Below are 24,618 nucleotides of genomic sequence, written 5' to 3'. Positions count from 1 at the left end.
TCAAACAGCAGCACCCTCCTTTCCCATACCAAGCACCCGTTGGGTTGGCCATTTAAAAGGAGGGGCTGCAGTTTTCGGGTTAACGTGCAGCACAAACCCAACTAAGCCCTCCCCCCCAGTTCTCTTGGATGATCGCTTCACCCCTCCTCCCACCGCGTGACTAGTATCAGGGAAGATCCTTGCCAGCCAAATGTGAACAGCTCAGCGTGAACGTCCTCCACCCCTCCCTCCAAGCGTGGCTAAAAGCGGGGATGATTTCTTTTCAGCCACAGGCAAACAGCCCAGCAGGAATGGCCACCTGAATGTCCCCTTAATAAAATTCCCCTATTTCAACCAAGTGACCATGAATTATATCACTCTCCTGAGGATAACACAGAGAGATAAAGAACGGATGTTGCTTGAATGCCAGCAAACACCGGGACCATACGCTGCCATGCTTTATTATGCAATGATTCCAGACTACGTGCTACTGGCCTGGCGTGGTAAAGTGTCCTACCATGAAGGATGGAATAAGGCTGCCCTCTCCAGAAACCTTTTACAAAGGCTTTGGGAGTACATCCAGGAGAGCTTCGTTGAGATGTCCCTGGAGGATTTCTGCTCCATCCCCAGACAAGTTAACAGACTTTTCCAGTAGCTGTACTGACTGCAAATGCATCCCAAGTCTTCAGGGAAAATTAAACATGCTTGCTTTTAAACCATGTATTATATTTACAAAGGTACACTCACCAGAGGTGCCTTCTCCGCCTACAAGGTCCGGGAGCCTGCCTTGGGAGGGTATTGGATCTAGGGTGAGAAACAGTTCCTGGCTGTCTGGGAGAATGGTTTCATCTTCCGCATCATCATCATCCTCGTCCCCAAAATCCTCATCCCTGTTGCGGGAGACTCCCTCACCTTGCAGGAGTCCACATACAGGGGTGGGGTAGTGGTAGGAGCAGCACCTAGAATTGATTGCAGCTCATCATAAAAGCGGCATGTCTGGGGTTCTGACCCAGAGTGGCTGTTTGCCTGTTCAGTTTTTTGGTAGCCTTGCCTGAGCTCCTTAATTTTCACGTGGCACTGCTGCAGGTCCCTGTTATAGCCTCTGTCCTTCATGCCCTTGGAGATTTTTTTCAAATATTTTGGCATTTCGTCTTTTGGAACAGAGTTCTGATAGCACGGATTTGTCTCCCTATACAGCAATCAGATCCAATACCTCCCATTCGGTCCATGCTGGAGCTCTTTTGCGATTCTGGGACTGCATGGTCATCTCTGCTGATAGAGCTCTGCATGGTCACACCACGCTGGCCAAACAGGAAATAAAATTCAAAAGTTCCCCGGTGCTTTTCCTGTGTACCTGGCTAGTGCATCTGAGTTGAAAGTACTGTCCAGAGTGGTCACAATGGAGCACTCTGGGATAGCTCCCGGAGGCCAATACTGTCGAATTGCGTCCATACTACCCCAAATTCGACCCAGTGATGTCGATTTCAGTGCTAAACCCCTCATCGGGGAGGAGTACAGAAATCGATTTTAAGAGCCCTTTAAGTCTACAAAAATGGCTTCGTCGTATGGATGGGTGCAGGGTTAAATCAATCTAACACTGCTACATTTGACATAAACTCGTAGTCTAGACCAGGGCTTAAAGATGTTCTCTAGGAATTATTTTAGGGAAGTTCTATGGCCTTTGTTACACAGGATGTCGAATGAGATGATCAGAACGGTCCATTTTGGCCTTGAAATCTGAATCTTCAGAGCTTGAGAAGTTTCAGAGTAACAGTCGTGTTAGTCTTTATTCGCAAAAGGAAAAGAAGTACTTGTGGCACCTTAGAGACTAACAAATTTATTTGAGCATAAGCTTTATTTTATTTATTATTTATTTTATTTATTTGAGTATGAGCTACAGCTCACTTCATTGGATGCATTCAGTGGAAAATACAGTGGAGAGATTTATATACACAGAGAACATGAAACAATGGGTGTTACTATACACTCTGTAACAAGAGAGTGATCACTTAAGGTGAGCTATTACCGGGGGGGGGAGGGGGTGAAGAACCTTTTGTAGTGATAATCAAGGTTGGCCATTTCCAGCAGTTGACAAGAACGTCTGAAGAACGGAGGGGGGGGGGGGGGAATGGGGAATAAACATGGGGAAATAGTTCTACTTTGTGTAATGACCCATCCACTCCCAGTCTCTATTCAAGCCTAAGTTAATTGTATCCAGTTTGCAAATTAATTCCAATTCAGCAGTCTCTCATTGGAGTCTGTTTTTGAAGTTTTTTTGTTGAAGAATTGCAACTTTTAGAGAGACTGCTGAATTGGAATTAATTTGCAAACTGGATACAATTAACTTAGGCTTGAATAGAGACTGGGAGTGGATGGGTCATTACACAAAGTAAAACTATTTCCCCTTTGTTCCTCAGATGTTCTTGTCAACTGCTGGAAAAAGCTTGAAGTGTCAACATCTCTGTCCTCTCAAACACTTCAGAACCCAGTAGGCAAACAAACAGTCTGGGGATCTCCACAGCTGGTATCATTCCAGCTGTTGTGTTAATAGCTGACTGGTCCTCTCAGTTGCTGGTGAAACAGAAGTCTGTACCCTGTATCCAAAGTGTGACAGGGATTGGGATCACATATAAAATATCCATTTCCTCTCTCTAGAGCACAGTCTTCTCCCTATAAGCCCAGCTAAATCAGGCAAGAATTCACAAATCCTCACCTCACTAAGTAGTGCCCCCATTCTCTTTCTGAAACAGAATCCCAGTTTAAAGCAGTTAGCTGATAGCTAAATATATGTTCTATAGGCTCTATAGCTGTGACACGTAACACATACTTCCCCCACCTGTCCCTCTGGGTCCATAAAACATACTGTGGTGGATCAAACATTATCCTAATGGAGGGCTTCCTTAGTCAGTAAAGCTGAAGTTGCACTCACTTGCATCCAAAGTAGAGGTATTGGGACCTAGCCCTCACAGCAAACCAATTCTTGCTTCTGCATCCATCAACTGTTGAGTCCACAGGGTTGTTCTTAACTCCTTTATTAAAATCCGTACTCCCTTTTGCTCTCTGGCTCCGCTCTCAGAGCACGACTAGGATATAACCTGCCAGATGGGTTGTCCACAATGAAAACTTTATATACAGCCCAGAGCATCGACTGAACATGTCTGGTAACTACCACCTTATTCTGAAAGTTTCTGAGTCTTTAACTGAGTTTCCCTGCCCTGCTGTCTGCACATGTGCTGAGAGAGAGTATCCAACTAAGATCCATGTCTCCTCCCCACCGTTTCTGTTCCACTTAGGTGGAGGAACGAAGTTATATGCTGCAAATAAAGCATATGGGTTACATTTGCATTATGCAGAGCCTGTGGATCTTGTTTAGTACCATCATTTTACAAGCAGCATTTAAAATTCTTTTTTAAGATCTACATATAATATCCCTTTGTATAACAAAAGTTCATTGCTTTTCATTCATCAGGCAACTTTTGGTCCTATTCTGGATAATGGACAGTTTTGTGCTGAGATATAGGACTTCTCATGAGTGTGTGAACCTGAGGCAAAAACCTCTTGATCAATAACATTCTACCATTAGATTGCTTTACACAAACATTTTTGATTATTGTCTGAAGATTTAGACAATTTTAAATTCAAGACACTGAATATATGGTAATACTAGGAAAGTCATCTTAGAGGGCTGAATGTCTTTGCCAGTATTTGCTGCTGTGATTGTTTTCTCTTGGCTGTCAAGATAGTTATGTTTTTTAAGAAGCATTCTTTTAGAATCAGCTACTCCTTAAGAAAAATATGAGTGCTAAGCAGCGCTGCTTAAGATAGCTGGTAATCAGAATCATCAGACTGTTGTTGTGCTATTGTGATGACTTTTTTGGATGTCAGATGTCTTCCTTTGATGCTCTGTAACTTCACATTTTGGGCTATGTGCTGCTAATTTGCAAATAGAAAAGGAGTACTTGTGGCACCTTAGAGACTAACCAATTTATTTGAGCATAAGCTTTCGTGAGCTACAGCTCACTTCATCGGATGCATACTGTGGAAAGTGTAGAAGATCTTTTTATACACACAAAGCATGTAACACACCTCCCCCCACCCCGCTCTCCTGCTGTTAATAGCTTATCTAAAGTGATCACTCTCCTTACAATGTGTATGATAATCAAGGTGGGCCATTTCCAGCACAAATCCAGGATTTAACAAGAACGTCTGGGGGGGGAGGAAAAAACAAGGGGAAATAAGTTACCTTGCATAATGACTTAGCCACTCCCAGTCTCTATTCAAGCCTAAGTTAATTGTATCCAATTTGCAAATGAATTCCAATTCAGCAGTCTCTCGCTGGAGTCTGGATTTGAAGTTCTTTTGTTGTAATATCGCAACTTTCATGTCTGTAATCGTGTGACCAGAGAGATTGAAGTGTTCTCCGACTGGTTTATGAATGTTATAATTCTTGACATCTGATTTGTGTCCATTTATTCTTTTACATAGAGACTGTCCAGTTTGACCAATGTACATGGCAGAGGGGCATTGCTGGCACATGATGGCATATATCACATTGTGTGCAGGTGAACGAGCCTTTCTGATAGTGTGGCTGATGTTATTAGGCCCTGTGATGGTGCCCCTGAATAGATATGTGGGCACAGTTGGCAACGGGCTTTGTTGCAAGGATAGGTTCCTGGGTTAGTGGTTCTGTTGTGTGGTATGTGTTTGCTGGTGAGTATTTGCTTCAGGTTGGGGGGCTGTCTGTAGGCAAGGACTGGCCTGTCTCCCAAGATTTGTGAGAGTGTTGGGTCATCCTTCAGGATAGGTTGTAGATCCTTAATAATGTGTTGGAGGGGTTTTAGTTGGGGGCTGAAGGTGACGGCTAGTGGCGTTCTGTTATTTTTTTTGTTAGGCCTGTCCTGTAGTAGGTGACTTCTGGGAACTCTTCTGGCTCTATCAATCTGTTTCTTCACTTCCGCAGGTGGATATTGTAGTTGTAAGAATGATTGATAGAGATCGTGTAGGTGTTTATCTCTGTCTGAGGGGTTGGAGCAAATGCGGTTGTATCGCAGAGCTTGGCTGTAGACAATGGATTGTGTGGTGTGGTCCGGGTGAAAGCTGGAGGCATGTACGTAGGCATAGCGGTCAGTAGGTTTCCAGTATAGGGTGGTGGTTATGTGACCATCATTTATTAGCACTGTATTGTCCAGGAAGTGGATCTCTTGTGTGGACTGGACCAGGCTGCGGTTGATGGTGGGATGGAAATTGTTAAAATCATGGTGGAATTCCTCAAAGGCTTCTTTTCCATGGGTCCAGATGATGATGATGTCATCAATATAGCGCAAGTAGAGTAGGGGCGTTAGGGGACGAGAGCTGAGGAAGCGTTGTTCTAAGCGCAGCAGCGTGTCTGGCTCCGGCGGGGTGGCCAGACATGCTGCTCTGAGCGGCATGGTAAGGGGGCCAGGGGATTGGATAAGGGTAGAGGGTCTCGGGGGGCAGTCGGGGACAGGGAGTAGGGGGCGGTTGGATGGGGCGGAGGTTCTGGGGTGGTCAGGGGATGGGGCGCAGGGTGGGTTGGATAGGGGGTGGGGTCCCGGGGGGGGCAGTTGGGGCGGAGGTCTCAGGAGGGGGCAGTCAGGGAACAAGGAGCCGGGGGGGTTGGATGGGTGGGGGTTCTGAGGGGGGGGCAGTCAGCGGGCAGGAAGTGGGAGGGGTCGGATGGGGGCAGGGGCCAGGCCGTTAGGGAGGCACAGCCTCCTCTATCCGGCCCTCCATACAGTTTCGCACCCCGATGTGGCCCTCGGGACAAAAAGTTTGCCCACCCCTGCCCTAGCGGCTTGGGCTTACCTGCCCAATGACAGATTCTTCACTATGTCCGGACTGATCTTTACAGCATGGTCCCCAATAACTGCAAGAACCTGCCTGCAACGGCTGGGCTACGTTTTGGTCTCCTTGTTTGTTACACTGCATACATGCACTTCAGGTGTCTTCAGGCATGGCTAAGGACTACATACACCCTAAACAGGCAGTCTTTCCAAACAAATCACCATGCCTATGTAAATAGTAGACTCTTTCAAGTGGTGGAAAGACCCACTAAAGGTCTTTATGGGAACTCCATTTTCACATCCACCACTTTAGAAACAGCTCATTATGGACGCTTCTTTCCTGGGTTCGGGGGGGTGGCATATCTGTGAGGTGCCACAGCACAAGACAGATGGTCCTCACAAGAGAGAGTGCTTCACATTAACATCCTGAAACTAAGGGTTGTCTGTGTGTTAGCACTTCCTCTGTGATACCGAGGGGCACACTCTAAGGGTAATGTGAGACAACAGGGTAATTTGTAGCTGTACAGTACAAAAACTGACAAGTGGGAGCAAGATCCCAGTCCTTAAGCACAGAATTGCTAAGGCTGTGGGACTGATGCTTTTTACATCACACAGAAATCTCCATGATTTACCAGCCAGGTCTTCAGAACACAGTTGCAGACTTCCTGAGCAAGGACCGTCCATCAGGACCATGCATGGGAAGCTGAATGGCTCCATTTTCCACAGCACCTGCCAGATCTGAGGCCTACTTAAGGTAGACTTCTTCACAACTTCAAGCAATGTAAAATGTCATCTCTTCTGCTCCAGAAGAGCATATGGCCACAATTCCTCGGGAGATTCCTCAGTAGAATCTTGGCCCCACTTCCTGCTCTATGCTTACCTGCCTGTTCCTCTAATCATCAAGACTTTGCTCAGACTGAGATAAGAGTGGGCGAGGGCTATCATGGTAGCACCATTGTGGCTGAGGCAAGTGTGGGACGTTGTTTTCTGGCAGTGCCTCTCCGCCTTACCCTCAGGGAAGATCTGTCATAAACCTCAGGTGTCCTGACCTATCCCAACCTCTCGTCTCTGGACCTGACACCTTGGCTCCTAGATGGTTCTCGGGCACAGAATTCACTGCTCGGCCAATGTTCAGTCAGTCCTTCTGTGTATCAGGAAACCTGCTACTTGTAAGACTTACTGCCAAAATAGAAATGCTTCCATTCTTGGTGTTTTCACCACTCTGCAATCCTCAGAAGCTCCACTCTAGGGATCCAAATGACCTATTGGACTTAGACATGAGGTCTTTCAGCGAGCTGAGTTAGTGCTCCTGGCCACCGTTAAGGCCTTCCACTTACCTATAGAAGGGGTTTTACTCTTTGCCTCTCAAACCACAAACCATTCCCTAAGGATTTATACAAGTTATTCCCTCTTGTCCGAAACCACACTTCCCCATGGAACCGTAATCTGGTCCTCAGCGTCGTAAACAACTTCCCATTTGAGCCAAAGGCTGCCTGGTCCTTCTCACATCTCTCTCGAGGCTTCATTTTTGATATCCTTCTGGCTGAGGTGATGGCTGGGAGAACTTGGGGCACTCATGTCAGAACCATAGTATGCTGCTTCCTACTATGACAGGGTCATGTTATGCCTCCGTCTTCGTTTCATCCCTGAAGTATCATTGGAATCTCATATCAACCAAGAGATCCATTTATTATATCCTAAGTTCCATACCCCGAGGGAGGAAGTTAGTCTCCACACATTAGATGTCAGAAGTGCCTTGGCTTTCTACCTTGGCAGAACTAAGACTTCAGGGCTTCTCCCAGACTCTGTATCCTTTGCCAAAAAGATGAAGGGACAGCTAGTTTCCACTCAACTATTGAAGTGGTTTTGGGTTGTATCTTGACCTTCTGTTAAGCTGCTGAGGTACCTCCCCCTCACGGAGTGACAGCTGACTCCACTAGGGCTCAGTCCACTTCTGTAGTCCTCCTTAAGGATGTCTCCATATTGGAAATCTTCAGGGCTGCAACCTGGTCCTCATTTCACGTTTGCCAAACATTATGCCATCATACCTGCATCTAGAGCTGACATTACTTTCAGTGATGCAGTCCTCTGAACTGTCTTTGATTTGCCTCCTCAGCACCTACGTCAGTGATGAGAGACTGATTGGGGATCTGCTACAGTGAAGCATCCTTAGAGACATATACTAGAAGAGCCAGTTACTTACCTGTACAGTAACTTGAGTTCTTTGAGATCTTTTGTTCTCTATGGATGCCCCACCTCCTGTCCACCTTTTCTTATGCTGCGGAGTCTTCCAGGCTTCGTGGTTAAGAAGGAATTGGATTGGTGGTGGGTCCATATCTCCTTACATGACCATGACGTGGGAGCACAAGGCACACCTCTGAGATAGTGGCCTGAGATAGTGAGAGTACACAAACATGCATACATCTTACAGTGAAGCATCCACAGAGGTAAAAGTTTTTGAATAACTCAAGTTATTGTACTGGTGAGTAACCTCTCCTTTTTATACTGAGCTGTGTCTTTGCAATTTGTTTTATAGGAAGATATACTTCCGTTGCTAAAACAATTTGATACTTTCTTTACTGGAATGCTCAGGAGGAGGGGGAAGTTCCTTTTACATATTACTCATTTCTTAAGGGATATATAATGTCAGGTTAGTATATCATGGTAGTGCTGAAATATTCAAGAATGGAGATCTATTGTGTAGAAAAGACTTACTATGGGAGAAGTAGTAAATTTAAGGTGCAGAGCTATGCTATTTTTGTAAAAGTTGTATTCTCCTCATTGCTATATACTAATGTTCAAACCCCTTTTAGGATGTAATTCCTGTCTTGTTTCACTAATGAAAAGAGTGCAGCAGATAGATTTTAAGGTAAACTCAGTTGGAGCGGGCTTACAGACTCATTTATTCTCTTAACGTTTGAATGGTGACTTCAGATAGGAAGGGGATGCTATAAATTACTGTGCTGTGTAAGTATTTGCAATGATGGCGATACAAGTCAGCTGATCTAAGAGTGTTATCTGGGTATGATGCAACCTTCAGAGAGCTACAGTTAAAGTACATACAGCTTTCATTCTCTGACAAGTTATCTAGTAATAGCATTCCTACTGTATTTAATTATACAGAACAGTAATTTGAGTCTCAGGATGTGTAAGCTCATTACACACAACATCATTCTCAAATCATTCTATATTCTTTCTACCAAATCTGAGTCTAGAACCAATTCTTAATTTTCTCATTGATGGAAAACACTGTCCAATTGCTGTGTAATGACACTCAACTAGAAGAAAACAAATAGTAGCGTGCAAATACAAATATATACAAATGTATTCACTTTACTGGAGGATTTGCCATACCCTAATCATCAACTCCACTCTTCTGCATCTTGGCCTGATGATTCAAAGGAAAGGAAAAAAAAAATCCATGATGTTTGAGTAGTAGTGCAGTTATGGGCATGATTTGGGGAATCTTCTTGATCCCTGTAGATATCAGTTGAGGTCGTTGAGTAAGAGAATGTCTTGTGTTGGATGGCTCAATTAAACAACCTCTTAAATAGTCTGTCATGGGTTAAAAGAATGCTTTAGATTAAAAAAAAAAAAAAGCTTTTACAAGCATTTCAAGTCTTTAAAGTTAATGCTCTTGTGGCTAAACCACAGTCCTGGGAGTCAGGATCCCTGTGTTATAGTCCCAGCTCCACTGCTGATGTAGTGTATGATCTTGGTAGGGCAGGTCATTTGAACGAGTCTTGTTTCCCCATCTGTGAAATAGGAATACCACAGACAGTGTTGAGACTTAATTCATTAATGTTTTGTAAAGCATTTTGAGATCCTCTGATGCAAGTTTTCATAGTGCCAAATATTCTAATTATGAAAACTTTCAGTGGCAGAGGGTTTACTAAGTATAGATAAAATTATTCAGAAAAAGTAGGTTTTACACTCTGGGTAATATTTGTTTTTTACCTAGGGAGCAAAGCTTGAAAAGAGCAGCCAAAAAATTTGATGACTCTCTCTCTTTTTTTTAATTTTTTTATAGCATATTCTCTTCTTCGAGTGTATATAAAGCTTAGGGTTTTACTATAGTGCCATCCTTGAATATCACTTTAAATCCCATTCACTACGAGAATACTTTTAAAATTCACAAATACCTTTCTTTTTGGAGTAGATTAACATATTTATTAAATCTTATTTTACCAGGATGTGCACACCGCAAAGCTTCATCTTACTTACACTGCAGTAGTCGTGGCAGTCCTTCATTCTGAGAAATGTATTGCAAATTGGTTAGATACATAAAAGCAAATGAAATTGGTTTAGGAATAAATTTTTTTATGTTGGAGAGAAATTTGCTATAGGTTTATGAATACTGGTGGAGCAGGGAATTTGGCGCACACTTGATATGAAAGACAAGAAAAGATAAGGATAGCTTTTAAAATATTGGCTCACGTAGTTCCTCTAAAAAAGCATACATGTTTATTTCCTTCTTCCCATTTACTGTAAATTGTAGTCTCTAGGTTCCTAAAATAATGGGCTTGTATTTCATTTAATCTTAAATTAGATCATCTGTACGCTTTCTAGGTAATCAGCTTGGTATTTAAAGTCAGGACTGTGTTAAGAAATCAAATGTGCATAAAACATGCTCTTAAACAAGAAAATCAATAGATGACATAAAATCATTGCAAACCAGGGGATCTGTTTTCAGTATGAGGCATTAATTGTTGATCGTCTGACAAATGCTTACTTGAACACTTTGATTTAATGTAGGATAGTACTGGTATGAAGCTGTGGAAGAAACGATGGTTTGTGCTTTCTGATCTATGTCTCTTCTATTACAGAGGTAAGTTTTCTTTAGAAAGGTTTGCTTTTGTTTTACTTTAGAAACAGGAAAATCTTTGCATCTTTAAAAAAAAAAAAAAAAAAAAAGTTTAACAGTTGTTGACATAAACTGTTCTCTTCTTCCCCTTCCCCCTTCTGCTCCCTGCCTCCAACTACAATTGAACCTTTAAAATAAAGCTAATCCTGTCTTCTAATTGATGGAAGGGTGCAAAGAGCTGTTGGTTAACTTGACATGTAAAATCAGCACACTAGTAGAACTAGCTGCACTTCCCAGGTCAAAACCAACTGCTGACATTGTGTGTTTATCTGGCTTTGCCAGAAGGAGTACAGGAGGCACTGGATGTGGTTTAATTAAGCTGCAGCTTTATTCTTAAATATCTGGGAGTATGTGGCAGATAGACTAGTACAGTGCAAGTAATTCCATAACCCTTGCCGCATACTTGGGGACTGTCCCCTTATCCATGCTGGTCCCAGCCAATCCACTGTTGGGACCCAGCCACCCCCCTCATATGAGGGTTGTGTGTGGGAAGGCTATAACGAAGGAGGTTGGCTCCCCACCATACCAGTTGTAGGAACCCCAAATCTCCTTTCTCTGCTCTTTTAAAAATTCTTTACCAATCCATTTTGAGAGATCAATGTATCCATTCCCTGTGGAGTACCTGCACTGGACATCTGCCACAAGCTTGCCTGGTCCAGATAAAAGGGGGCTTTTCTGGCACAGCTCTGGTATAAATACCCAGAAGTGAAAATGATTATACTTATTTGAAAAATGTGCAGCACATTTTTACGTTAATCAAGGTAAACGAAGTCTCAAAGCAGAAAAGCTTTCTTTGTAATTCTTGTTAGTTCAAATTCTGAATTATTGGAATGCAGTCGTTATGCTTGCACTCAGCACTTGAAAGATTACATGTTGTTAGATAAACCACTGGTGGGTCAGAATTAGTCTACTCAGTAGGACTGTAATTTAGACATGGAGACATTGGTTGAGCTTTAGTTATTTTATGTAGTTAAATGGCCAGTGCCTATTCTGTGGTTTTCCTTGTAACGTTTGCCTACTTTTAGGAAGTCCTTTAAGGGTATGTCTGCATATCCCATGGAAGTTTCATTTGTTTAATATTCTGGGTAGGTTGAATCTCAGATTTATGTTCCCCCCCTAATGCAACTGAGAGGTGTTTTTGTTTGTTTTGTTTTGTTTTGTTTTTTAACTTAAAAGTCTAAGGGTATGCCTACACAACCTGCAGCAGCAAGCCTCCCAGCCCTGATCAATAGACTTTGGCTAGCTGGGCTCACACTAGCACTCTTAAGAATAGCTGTGTAGATGGCGCTTTAAAGTTGTAGCTTGGGCTCTGAAGCCTATGGAGCTGTCCATTCAGCTATTAAACATAAATAAAACTATGTATTCAGAGGTCTGTTTCCAATTTCCCATTTGTTCTGTGCTTGATTAAGGTGTTAATCGTAGGCTAGATAAGAGAGACAGAAATAAAAGCAGAGTAGTCTAATCTGTATAAAGTAAGAAGCTGAAGTTTCAGATAGCTATTTTAGCTGTCGTTTCATTACTGAGACATATTTAAATCAAAAAATGTTTCAACAATGGTTTACAGTTACTAGAAATTATTAAAACAAAACAAGCAGACAAATTCTAAACCCTAATCTGTGGAAGTTGTTTATACTAGGTTAGTGCTATCTCATTCAGGAACTTAGATGAAAAGGGGAAAATGTGCATTTGCTCTTAAATTGCAAACAGTATTTCTGGTTGTATATCTGACTGTAACACCAGATAGGTTGATAAGGTTTAGTCCAAAATTTTACCGTGTTAAAATCCAGTGCCAAGTCCTGATTTAAGGGTAGAAAGAAAACTGATTGCATTGTAATTTTTAAATGCTTAGAGTATTATGTTTCTGTTTTCACTGGGGGATAAGACTGCCTGCTTTCACATAAAAAAGATATTGCTTGCAACAACAAAAAATCTTATAGACCAGCATAAGAAGATTCTCTCCTATTTATACAAATGAAGATGGATGTAGTGGGTAGAGTAACATAGATAAAAGCTCAGACGATGGGAAGCAGATTTTTAAAAATTTGGAAACTATAAGCATAGCAGTATGCATGTAACAAAGAAATCCAGTTCCCCAAATACACAACTATTCAATGTAACAAAAATGGGTAGTGCTACTGAATGAGAATTACCTATGGGTAAACAAGTTAGATTAATCTAAGTGTTTTCAGAACACACTAGTCTATGTGGAGGAGAAAATACCATGTTGCCTTTTCAAGAGGTTTTTTTTTTCCATATTCTGGACTAGGGAGGAAAAATGATACATAGTACCTCGTAAGGGTTTGTCTGCATAGCACTTTGGAGCACGCGGGATTGAGCCTTCCAGCCTGGATTAACAGACTTGGGGTAGAAGGGCTTGTGCTAGTGCTCTAAAAACAGCTGTGTAGACAGCTCTTTGAAGTTGCAGTTCAGACTGCAGCTTGGACTCTGTAGCCTCACCACCTCTGTAGGTTTCAGAGTCCAACCTCCAGCCCAAACCAGAACTTCAAAGAACTGTCTACACAGCTGTTTTTAGAGCGCTAACGCCAGCCCCACTAGCCCAAGTCTGTCCACCCCAACTGGGAGGCTAGCTCCAAGACGCTGTGTATATGTCTACACTGCAGTTCAAGCCTGGGCTTGAGCCTGAGCTGAAGCCTAACCCCCTTTGCATCCACACACCATTTGGGCTAACCCAGGCCTCAAAAACCAGAGTCCCAGGACCCTGAAGGGTCTGAGCCTTATTGCTTTCTTATGTGCACATGGCCCCAGCTTGACTCAGGTCCCAGAAGTCCTCCATATGTTTCCCAGAGTTCCTGACAGCAGAGGAGTAGCGCTTTGGGCAGCAAGAATGGCGGCCAGAAGTGTCATTACTGCCTGGCTGAGCCTGCTCCCCCTTCCTGCTCTGGTTCCTCCTTGCTGCTGCGCGGAGTTTTCCCCAGAGCAGGGAGCAAAGCTGATGTGCGAGAAGCAGCTCCCGGCTGCTAGGATGTTGTGGGTCACATCACTCCCCTGGCCATGCTGAGTCAGGAGCTCTGTCACTCTGTGTTCCTGCAGGAAAGCTGCTTAATACTTGCTCCGCTGTCTGGCCCTTGCTCCCAGACCTCCCCTGCCCTCTCTGGGGCTGTGTGTGCCAGGGCGCCTGGACTCTGTGCACTGTCGGGGCAACGAGTGGGAGCCAGCCCCAAAACCTCATAGAGCCTTCCGTGGCTCCGTCTCCATCTCCTCCTCGCTAAGGGACAGCTAGGGGCTGGCTCCCATGACATACAGCTAAAATGTTAGATTTGCACTACTCAGTGCTTTTGTAGTATAAATCTAAAATTCTGTAGAAACTTTAAATAGTTCAGGATATGGCAACATGAGTGATTTGTAGTGACTGTATTGTAGGTCTTCAGTCCAATTAAAATGCTAGAGAAGGAGTGTAAATATATTAAAGAGCATAAACCGTTGTAATGTGAGATTTAAAACATTCAATCTTGTAATTGAATATGCCTGACTTCAGTCCATAATTGGAAAGGATGTGCAAATTGGCTCAGAGGCCAACATTTTTAAAAACTATTTTGAAATCTTTCTTCTCTCTAATGTATTAGCAAGTTGTACTGAATAAACAGTGGGATGCAAGTAGTTCTTTTGTCCCTGTCTTTTGCCTTACACTTTTTCAAAGATGAGGAGCGTTGGAGCAACTTCTTTTGGTGAAAGAGACAAGCTTTTGAACTACACAGAGCTTTTCTTCAGGTGTACAACTTCCACACCTTTTTCAGTCATTTACATGTGTGCAAAGTGGATGCAAAAGACAATTATTCTGATTGGGAAACATTTTACACTTATTGTGCACTTTAGGCCTTGATCTGCAAAAGATCCGTGCACACGAGTAAGTCTCATTGACATCACTGAGATTACTCATAGGCGGCATGTATAAGAGGCTTGGGGAGGGTTAGCCTCCCCAAAAATAGCTGGCCATACAGGGGGCAAGAAATGCCAGCTGTGGCACAGATCACCTCCCTTTGGAGGCACACTGGCCAAGTACCCTTGGAACGCCACCGTCAGAAGCTCCCTAGAAGTGGGGAAACCACTTGCACCTGGACTGACCCCGACCTCACTCTGACTCTTCTGCCTGAGGCATCCCACCCTTGCTCTGCCTCTTAGCCCCAAGGCGCCCTGCCCTCGCTTGCCCTTAAGGCATGAAAAAAATGACACTTTTAAAAAGGACAAACACACACTCCTTCTAGCGCCCCCTTAGCTGAGTTGCTCCAGCATCAGCATGCACAACCTCTCACTGGCTGGCCCAGCTATGGGGGTACTCCTCCTGCTGTGCATGCCAATGCCGGAGCAACTCAGCGAAGGGGTGCATGAATGGAGGGTCGGTGGGGGCCATGCTCCCATCACTTTTATGGATCTTCCGTTGCTCGCATAAGCCTCCCCAAACAAAAGTCATGTGCCATATATGGGATTACTCACATGCATAAACCTTTGCAGTTATAACTTCACAGTTATAAAAAAGAAAAATAGAAGATAACTTAAAAAAAAAGTTCCCTTCCTTGTTCTGCACCTTTTAATGTGATATTTAGGCATTCACGTTTGTTCTGTGGGTGGTTGTTATAGTGAAATGTTCTCATTATATTTAAATCTTTATCCCCAAAGTAGTAATGTGAAGAAGTTAACTTGCCCATTGTGAAAAGATTTATATTTGGACATGAATGGCATAGCTCTTCTATTATAGTTTGCTTTGTAGGCTGCATGCTCAGTTTGGAAAAATGCTATCATTGTGCTTCATAGCTGTCATCCAATACACTTTATGAACAAATGGTGTCATCTGTGGAAGCGTATCTTAAGGTATATTAAGGCTAGACATGCACTGTCAGTGAAATACAACATTCACCCAGTAATTTCTGAGTTGCAGATTCTTGTTTCTCCAGTAGTCACAATGTGTCTCTACTGTGGGGGTGTTATTAGTAACTCCTTAGTTAAGCTTATGTTGAGAGATTCAGTTAAAGCAGGATTAAAAATCCTATTTTCCACTTGAGTGATTGAATTTAGTATCTGAGTTTAATACAAGTCTTCAGAGGACAACTGAATTTCCCATAATATTTGATTAGTAAAATATTTATGGTTTTCACAGGAAACGTTTTAAAATGAACCTCCTGTGGCTATCCAGACAGGAGTGTTGGCCTGACTATCTAACTTTAGCAAGCCTGCTGGGGCACTCACTCCTGTGGCATTACATCACAGAGAGGCTGAGTAAGGACATGAATTTGGGGCACAACGAGGAGGTGGAAGACTTGACAGTGGGATTGCCTGCCAACCCCTCAGTAGCACCCACTCCCAGACCCCTACCTAACCCAGTTCCCTGGCTGGCCCCAATGCCCAATCCAGCTGTTTGGTTCCATGTCCACGTTCTTTCTCTTTCCCTCCCTTCAATAACTTCCCTACCACTGTCCTGTGCCATGAAAAGCTTATACGTTAAACCAGGGGCGGGCAAACTTTTTGGCCTGAGGGCCACATCGGGTTTCCAAAGTTGTATGGAGGACCAGTTAGGGGAGGTTGTCTCCCCCCAAACAGCCAGGTGTGGCCCAGCCCCTGCCTCCTGTCTCCCTCCTCCCCCCACACACACCCTGCTTCTCGCCCACTGATGGCTCCCCCGGGACTCCTACCCCATTCACCACCCCCTGTTCTCTGTCCCCTGACCACCCCCGGAGCCCCGACCCCTGACTGCTGCCCCATCCAACCCCCCCCTCATTCCTGACTTGCCCCCCGGGACCACTGCCCCATCCAACCCCCCTGTTCCATGCCCTCTGACGGCCCTGACCCCTGACCACCCCCCCAACTCCCCTGCCCTCTATCCACCCCCCCCTGCTCCCTGCCCCCTTACCGCGCTGCCTGGAGCACCGGTGGCTGGCGGCACTACAGCCGCGCCATCCAGAACACCGGGTCAGGCCGTGGCTCTGCAACTGCGCTGCCCAGCTGCCCAGAGCATTGCGCTGGCTTCGTGGCGTGCTGAGGCTGCGGGGGAGGGGGAACAGCAGGGGAGGGGTCAGGGGCTAGCCTCCTGGGCCAGGAGCTCAGGGGCTGGGCAGGAGGGTCCCATGGGTCGGATCTGGCCTGCGGGCTGTAGTTTGCCCACCTCTGCGTTAATCAATCTGATGTTAAAGTAAAGTACTCCTGGTGTTCAATCTGGACACTGGCCATCTACTGAAATCCATCGTGAAACACTGAATACAGTTGAATTCTCTGATTTTCAATGAATGAAAAACATATCCATTTGACATGGGGAAAAGGCGTCTAAATGTATGTATTCTGTGTATAAAACTGTTGTTCTAATCAAATATTATATTTTAGATGAAAAAGAAGAGGGAATATTGGGGAGCATACTTCTACCTAGTTTTCAGATATTGATGCTTTCTTCTGAGGATCATATTAATCGCAAATATGCTTTTAAGGTGAGGGCATTCATTTTCAGTTGAAACAAATAGAATGCAGAACTCTTTTCACTGTGTGTTTATGCAAGATAGGATAGACAGAAACAGCCTCTGAGTTTGATTTTGCATAATACTATATGCAGATGATCCAAACAGTGGAATCTAATCAAATGAATTAGTTGTGGATATAGACAGATAATTGCTAAACTTGATGAAGGCGCTAACCAGGCATATTTCATCATTTTGCAACTCCTTTGTTTTTAATTCACAACTCTTAATAAGCACATCTTGGTGGCTTGGAATTGCAGTCTCCATATGGAGCTAGGTTATGTCTACATGGCCCTGCAGTTTCAACTACAGGAGTGTGAATCACAGCACACACTAACGTGCTGCACTGTAATTCCCCTGTGTGGACACTGTGGGCATGAACTAAAGGGTACCTTGTTGGCGTTAACTTAGTCCTGGTCAAAGAGGATTAAGTTAATGCCAACTAAGGCTATGTCTACGCTAGAGACCTTACAGCGGCACAGCTGTACCGATGCAGCTGCACTACTGTAAGATCTCTCACGTAGCCACTCTTTTTGTTGACAGGAGAGAGCTCTCCCATTGACCTAATTAAACCATCCCCAACAAGCGGCAATAATTATGTCGGTGGGAGAAGCTCTCCCACCAACATAGCACTGTGCAGAATACCACTAAACGCCGGTGAAACTTACGCTGCTCAGGGGTGGGGTGGTTTTCACAGCCCTGAGTGACATAAGTTTTGCTGACATAACTGGTTGTGTAGACATGGCCTTAAGTACCTTTTACTTCCCATCCGCAGCATTCACACAGCATTCATACATCTCAGCCCACTAGTGTGTGGTGCAGTTTTAACCCCCTTAGACCGAAATGCAGGGCCGCATATATAAGCCCTAAAATGTGTTTTCCTCTATTGTGCACATAGTTGTTTATGAAACTGGGATTACTAATATATGCACACCATGCTCTGTCTCTCTTGAATTTTGGGAAAAAACACTTGAGGCATTTACTATGATGTGAATGGATGAAAGAAAAAAATTGAGTTTAGCACTTAAATTTCAGTATTAGACAAACTATTTTGTGTTTATATGTTTATTTTAGTTGGTATATTCTTTAATCATGAGTAAAGTCATCACTTACATATTCTCTCCTAACATGGAATTTCATTTCTTGGCTTTGAGTTCCTTTTTGGCTGTCCTTAATGACTGTTGAGCTGTACATCACTGAAAGTTACAATGGTGAGTACAAATTAAGATTTACTGAATTTTTCAGAGTGCAGAAAATGTATAACTTAATATATTATTTATATTAAGTTAATGTTTTATGAACATCAGTATAGGATTTTTGATAGCAGAAAGATAGGAATCATTTCAGCAGGGTACATGCACAGAGAAGCAACAATTACAACTTTCAAGCTAATTCTTTTATTAATCTAATTGCACTGAAAGAAGAAAACAACAGTGAATTATATTGTTCCTGTATGAAATGTTTTCTATAAATTATTTGTAGAGTTTTTTCATAAACCTAACAACAATGGAGTAAGAAAACAATAACATTTACCTTCTTGTCTTTTACAGAAATCTTGTCTTTTTATTACAATGACCTTGTCATTTCCAATCAGGCAGCTCATCCAAACATGAGGACCTATTATTTCTGCACAGATACAGGGAAGGAAATGGAGTTATGGATGAAAGCCATGATAGATGCAGCACTTGTACAGACAGAACCTGTGAAAAGGTAATGCAGATTGGCAAACCAGTAGAACAAGGAGTTAATTTCCAATAGTGGGTTTGAGTTCGTTCACTTAAAATGTAAGGTAATTCAGCTGTGGTTCAGCCCCACCAGTGATAGCAATGATGAGAGCACTTGTGGGGTATGTCTGAACTGCAGTTAGATACCTGTGACTGGCCCAGGCTAGCTGACTCAGGCTAAGGGGCTATTTAGTTGTGGTGTAGACATTTGGACTTGCACTGCAACCCAAGCTCTGGGACCTTCCCACCTCACAGGATCCTAGATTCCAGGCTTCACCCCGAGCCCAAACATCTACACCACAATTAAACAGAGCCTTAGCCCGAACCTTGCTAGCCCGAGTCAGCTGGCATGCGCCAGCCACAGGTTTTTAATTGCAGTGTAGACATACCCATGCTTGTTGAGAGTTTAAAGCCTCTAACCTTCCTCAGAATGACGTGGTAGTTAAAATACTAATGGCAGCCAGCACCTTGTTTACATTTGTGTGCCCATTGTTGCTACTACCATTTGATCTGAACCAATGGCAGTAATGGTGGTACATTTCAAAAGGAAAAAAAATTCCTATGAACATGGACACAACAAAGAAAAAAGGGCAAAAAGGTGCAAAATCAAGCCCACCTCACTATTAGTAAAGCTCAGGAAAGACATTTGCACACTACACACTGTATGTGATAAACTCATTCCTGCTTCATGATTCTAGTGTCCTTGCTTCAGGCAGTATGCTGATAAAAATTGAAAGTCCATAAGGAATGCTCTGACCAGTGCTGCTTTAGGCTCAATGCTAACAGTGTTTTGTAGATACATGCATCTAACCTGTAGTATTTTGAGAGCTTCTCCATTACAAGTGTTCTCACTGACCCTATTACTTCTGTCCAATGTTCAGAGACTTAGAGGGATGATAGTCAGACTAACAAAAAATCAGAATATACTTAGATTTAATATTAAATATAAGTTAAACAGAAAAAATTCAGAACTTTTAGCTTTAATCCCAGCTAATATCCTCGAAGAGAACATTAGTTAATATTGGCTTGTGTTTTTTCCCCATCATCTTGAAGACACCAGGAATACTGCAGGGATTATAGCATTCCATTTCATATTTAATTCAGTGGAAATCTTCGTTTTCAAACTTGTATAACTTTTACAGTCTTTTCACTTGGGCGCATCAGAGCACCCCAGAAACTACCTAGAAGGGTCTTGTTGCAAGTTTTAGGTCCAGCTTACCTAAACCTGGACCTTATTCCTAAAGTACTTTAGAGTGGGGCTGCCTTTCTGTGGATCCTGTGCTTGGGAGAGGCAGCAAATCATGGACAAACCTATCAGGCCAATTCTGTCTACTTTAGCAGCTGAATATTGGAAAACAATGTCTTTAAAATGTTAGTGGTTGAAGCGATTGGTGGTAGTGAACAGAGGATCTAGAACTTCTGACCAGCAAGATTTCCCTCTTTTGTGCGCTCTTTATTTTCTCCATGCAATAGTCTTTGTTATAGTAGCAGTGGATGGAGGGATGAGGTGAAGACTGAGGAAGGGAGGGATGTGTGAGTGCTGCAGAAATCTGTGATCTGTCTCAGATAATGGGTTTGCGTATTTTATATGGGGTCTTGGTTATCTTAAGATATGTCTGTGCTACACTGCAGTGTGGACTATGGAGGTGTAAACTGAAAGAGAACTAATGTTAATGTGAACTAGGTACCTTAATAGTTCATGACAGCAGCTTCCATACAGAGCAGTTAGGTCGCAACAATTCACACCCCCTGTAGTCTGCAGCAAAATGTAGATACGCCCTTAGTTGTGTCAGGGTTGTAGGATTTAGCCTTAGGTTTGTGAGTATATTTTAAGGGGTTGATACTGCAGTCCATGTTGCATGCAAAACTAAAATCGGTCCCCTTGAAAGGCACACTAATAGTCTTGAAAGAATTAATTGAACAGATACTTTTCAAGACTAGCAAAGTCTCTTAGGCTTTTGTATCTTTAGCTATAACCAGAGGGCGGGGGGAAAGCAGACATCTGTTTCTGGTGAATCAATCTTTTGGCTATAAAATCAGTCTTTAAAAATGAACTGTTTAGCAGGATATGATCTTATACACATACTGTAAAATAAGTATTGGATCCCCAGGCAAATCTGTTAAATATTATCTATTACCTCATCCTTAAGTAACCTGATGTTTTAGCATTCCCGTAACATATGGGATAAAGTGCTCTTGGTTGAATCATCTAATCACCAAGTGCTTTTGTCTCTTTATTTTAATTTTTTTCTTCTTGCTAGGAGTTGTGTATCCTAAATATAATTTTCCTATTGAGTTTTACTTCAGGTACAATAGGTAGGCTACTATTCATCCAAACTGATGTTCAGCACCTTACTTCCATACCTTTTGTTTTCTGAAGTTAAATTGCCTATCAATAAAATGATATATTTATTTAAATGTAGAAGTTTTGCTATTTCACGAACAATGGCATTCCTGGAACTTGCTTGTACCTAGGCCTAACAGTCTGTAAAATTGTGCATTTCAGCTTTAAAAAATTCCAGCCTGCAATTTTTCTGTCTTTTGTGGATATGAGAATAGTTGTTGTTTTTCTGATGAAAGCATTCCTTTTTATCCAGATTTGCCCTAAAGTGATTTTTCCCTCCCCTGTTTAAAGCCTGCTTAAAATAAAACAAAATTTGAGGTGAGGAAACAGTTAGTTTATTTCCTTCTTGGATAATTGATCTTGAATGATTGATAGCTTAAGTCGAGGGTTTGAGCTCTGGTGAAAAATCCTATGGAGAGCTAATGAGAGAGGAGAATCTTTGATAAATTCCTCAAAAGCCCAAACTGGTCCTTATTGCCATTCTTACCTGTTGTACAGTGAATAATTTGGTGAGTTTTCCGGATCATTTTTATATATGCAATGGAAAAACACTTGATTGGTGTGTGTGAGTGAAATGACAATTATGGCTTCTTTCCCTCTATCCCAAATATTTTAAAAATTGAAATAAAGTAAGCATTTTTGTTACTTCCATAGGAAAAGCACTGAGTGTATATAATATTGTAAGGTGCATATTCATTGTGGTTGAATTTATTTTGCCCCATAGGCTTAATTGTAATTGCTTTTACCTGAGTAAGTCTGGCTTTATTTTTTTAAATGGTAGACCTTTACAAACTTTAACCAGGTCCTCAGGGTCCTATTGATCTGAAATACTTTAATCTATCAGGAGTCCACTTAAACTTTTCATTCATAAAATGTGACCTGAAACAACCTCTTGAAATTGACAAAACATCGGATTATTTCCAAATTAGATCACCACCATCTTAATGATAAACCATAGCAATGTAGGCATTTTTTTGCCTGCTCTAGTGATATGTTATCAGTGTACTACTCATGTCATTTTCTTGTGCTGATCACCTAGTGCAGTACACTATTTACCTATGATTGCTGTGGCCTGTGCCACAGCCAGTTCAGAAAGTAAGAACTGACAAATCTAACATATGTCTTCACTTTTCCATATTAAGGGCTAGAGTCTGCCATATTAATGTACACTGAGTAGTCACTTATTTCTTGAATATCAGGGAGTAAGGTACTATTCAGTGTTCGTAAAGGTGGCAAAATCAACCCCTAGATGACTCAAACACAGGCATTTATAGCAATGTAAATGTTAACAATGCTGTTCAGTTGTGAAATTTGTTTCTGAATTTTAGTGTCTAACCTAAAGTTACTAAAGATAGGACACAGGTAATCCCAGGCTGTGCCATCAAAAGCCACCTTGCCATCAAGCAGGATGGCAGAAACAGGGAATCTTTTTACAAGGTTGGGTTTATTCTAGGTTCCTAACATTTTCCAATGTAAACATTATTCCTCTTTTTTAAAAGCTCTGCTGCCTCTTGGTTTGCAGCAGGAATTTGAAATTTGGCAGGGGGATAGTCCAGGTGTGAGGGAAGTACCTGACAACATAAAAATCCATTCAGACTTTGTCATGTTCTAAGCAGTTGAAAATGGCTATTTTCCTCTATTCTGCTCAGTACATCTTATTCCTGGCTTACTGTCAAAACCCCTGAATATTCTGTTAGCCCTGTGCATGCATCGTCTTCTGGATTTGACGTAGACCTAAAAGGAGGAGAATCTGGCAGTGGCAACAGTTTACACCCCACCCCCATCAAAATACCCTTCAGCCTAGGTGAAGATGCACTGATTTGGGGACCAGGAGACCATGAGTTAGTCTCTGCTTCTACCCACTAGAGTTAATAATTTTGGGTCCTTCACAACCCTTACTATTGACAAGGCCACCTACCCCATTGAGGAATTATATGAGCTGGGAGTAGAACCCAGATAGCTAATTTGGCAGGTCCACATCACTCAGCCACCTTTCACCTCGGAAAGAATCTGTCAAATCTAAGTACTTTGCTGGTCTGTCAGTAAAATGGGGTTCCCCTTAGCCTGTGCACCTCATGCGGTTGTGTGTGATCATGTAATTAAAGACTTAGTGCATAAGTGCAAAGGGACTGAATTAAGTTGCAAAAGCTACCTTAATTTTGGCATTTTCAAATTTTTGAGTGGTGGTCTTAGAAACTTTTAACATTCAATTTTTCGTATCTGTAATTATCAATGCTCTACCTATTATTATCTGTGAGAGGTCTTTGGCAGAACCTGACATCCATTTTCTCTTTTGGGTAAATCCTTTAGTTTGAGTTCAATTGTGTAAGAGAGCACATTTTTAGAAAAAAAAATTTCACAAGTACTTGCTTAGGCAAAAATACTGGAATGTTGGTAGACCAAGAAAGAGAAGTGTCAGCCCCATGGGCATGTGCTTATTCTTCTACCAAAAAAACCCTTTGAAATTCCAATGAAAAAATCATCAGAAGACTTAATGTTGCCAGATGCCATGTTGACCTGCTAGCAGAAAACATCAGATGGATCAAACTTGGGAATCCACCAACACTGCAAGAAACAGTACATTGTCCTGATGGGTGACATGTTGATGCAAGGAGCCACAGAGATACACATTTGAGTATTGGTTTGCATGTTTCTCAAGTGCCTTTCAGCCTGTATGTTTTCTCTCTCTAACAGCTGGGCTCCTGCACACCATGAACATTGCTATTTCTGGCTGAGATACGTTAAATACATTCTTTTGAAAAAGTCAAACTTTTTTCATACTTCACAGATGGGTGAATGTAGAGCTAGGGGTTATTGTATCCCTTCACTTCTCAGAGATTTCATCAGATAATTCACAGCAAAGTAGGACTAAGTAGGACAAAGTAGGACTTGCATAGCTTTAACCAGTGGCTTGTCCACAAGAACACTGAGGGTATTCATGTCTGTGCTGCAAAAAAGACTCTTAGCAGCAACTCTGAGCCCAGATCAACTGACATGGGATCACAGGGCTCTCTCTATGGGGCTGAAAATAGCAGTGTAGATGTTCAGGCTCAGGCTGGAGCCTGGGCTCTGAAACCCGGCAAGGGGATTGAGTCTCAAAGTCTGAATTCCTCCAAAAGATGAGACTCCTCCAAAAGACGACTAGATCAAAGCACATTAATGAACTGTTAATGTATGTCACCAGGGTCCACATAGACCCTTAGAGTGCAGTAGGCTAGTGCAGGATAGATTCACACGCCAGCTTGCTGCAAACTAAATATTTGTATAGACAAGCCCTTGTAACTGCTCTGTAAGTTTGAGTATTTTAACTTTTTAGGAAGAAGTTACAGTGGAGGAAGAGTTACAGTATATCCTACCAATTTGGTAGATCTAGTTGACCTAGCAGATGCATACTCATACATAATTGCCTTAATCTTTCATTAATTCTCATAACTGCCTGTATAGT

The 24,618-nt window shown here is 42.5% G+C and overlaps 1 protein-coding gene across 21 annotated transcripts in view; it reads left to right on the top strand.

Annotated features, from left to right (window-relative positions):
- PLEKHA5 (pleckstrin homology domain containing A5) overlaps positions 1–24,618 on the top strand; it is a 257,099-nt gene that overhangs the window by 152,716 nt on the left and 79,765 nt on the right. For 20 of the 21 annotated variants that reach the window (XR_012636164.1, XM_074938104.1, XM_074938194.1 and 17 more), the window contains 3 exons: positions 10,539–10,611; positions 16,978–17,078; positions 18,700–18,815. Coding sequence is in view for 19 of the 21 variants with exons in the window: in XM_074938104.1 (XP_074794205.1) it covers positions 10,539–10,611; positions 16,978–17,078; positions 18,700–18,815 (290 nt within the window). In the remaining 2 variants the exon portion in view is untranslated. Of the gene's footprint in view, positions 1–10,538; positions 10,612–16,977; positions 17,079–18,699; positions 18,816–24,618 lie in introns of those variants that run through there. The other variant, XR_012636165.1, reaches the window with a different exon arrangement.

This window comes from Natator depressus, chromosome 1, assembly GCF_965152275.1.
Source record: "Natator depressus isolate rNatDep1 chromosome 1, rNatDep2.hap1, whole genome shotgun sequence".
NCBI classification, from domain to species: domain Eukaryota; kingdom Metazoa; phylum Chordata; order Testudines; family Cheloniidae; genus Natator; species Natator depressus.
Note: the sequence above shows the minus strand (reverse complement) of the source record. Positions and strands in the feature narration are given on the sequence as shown.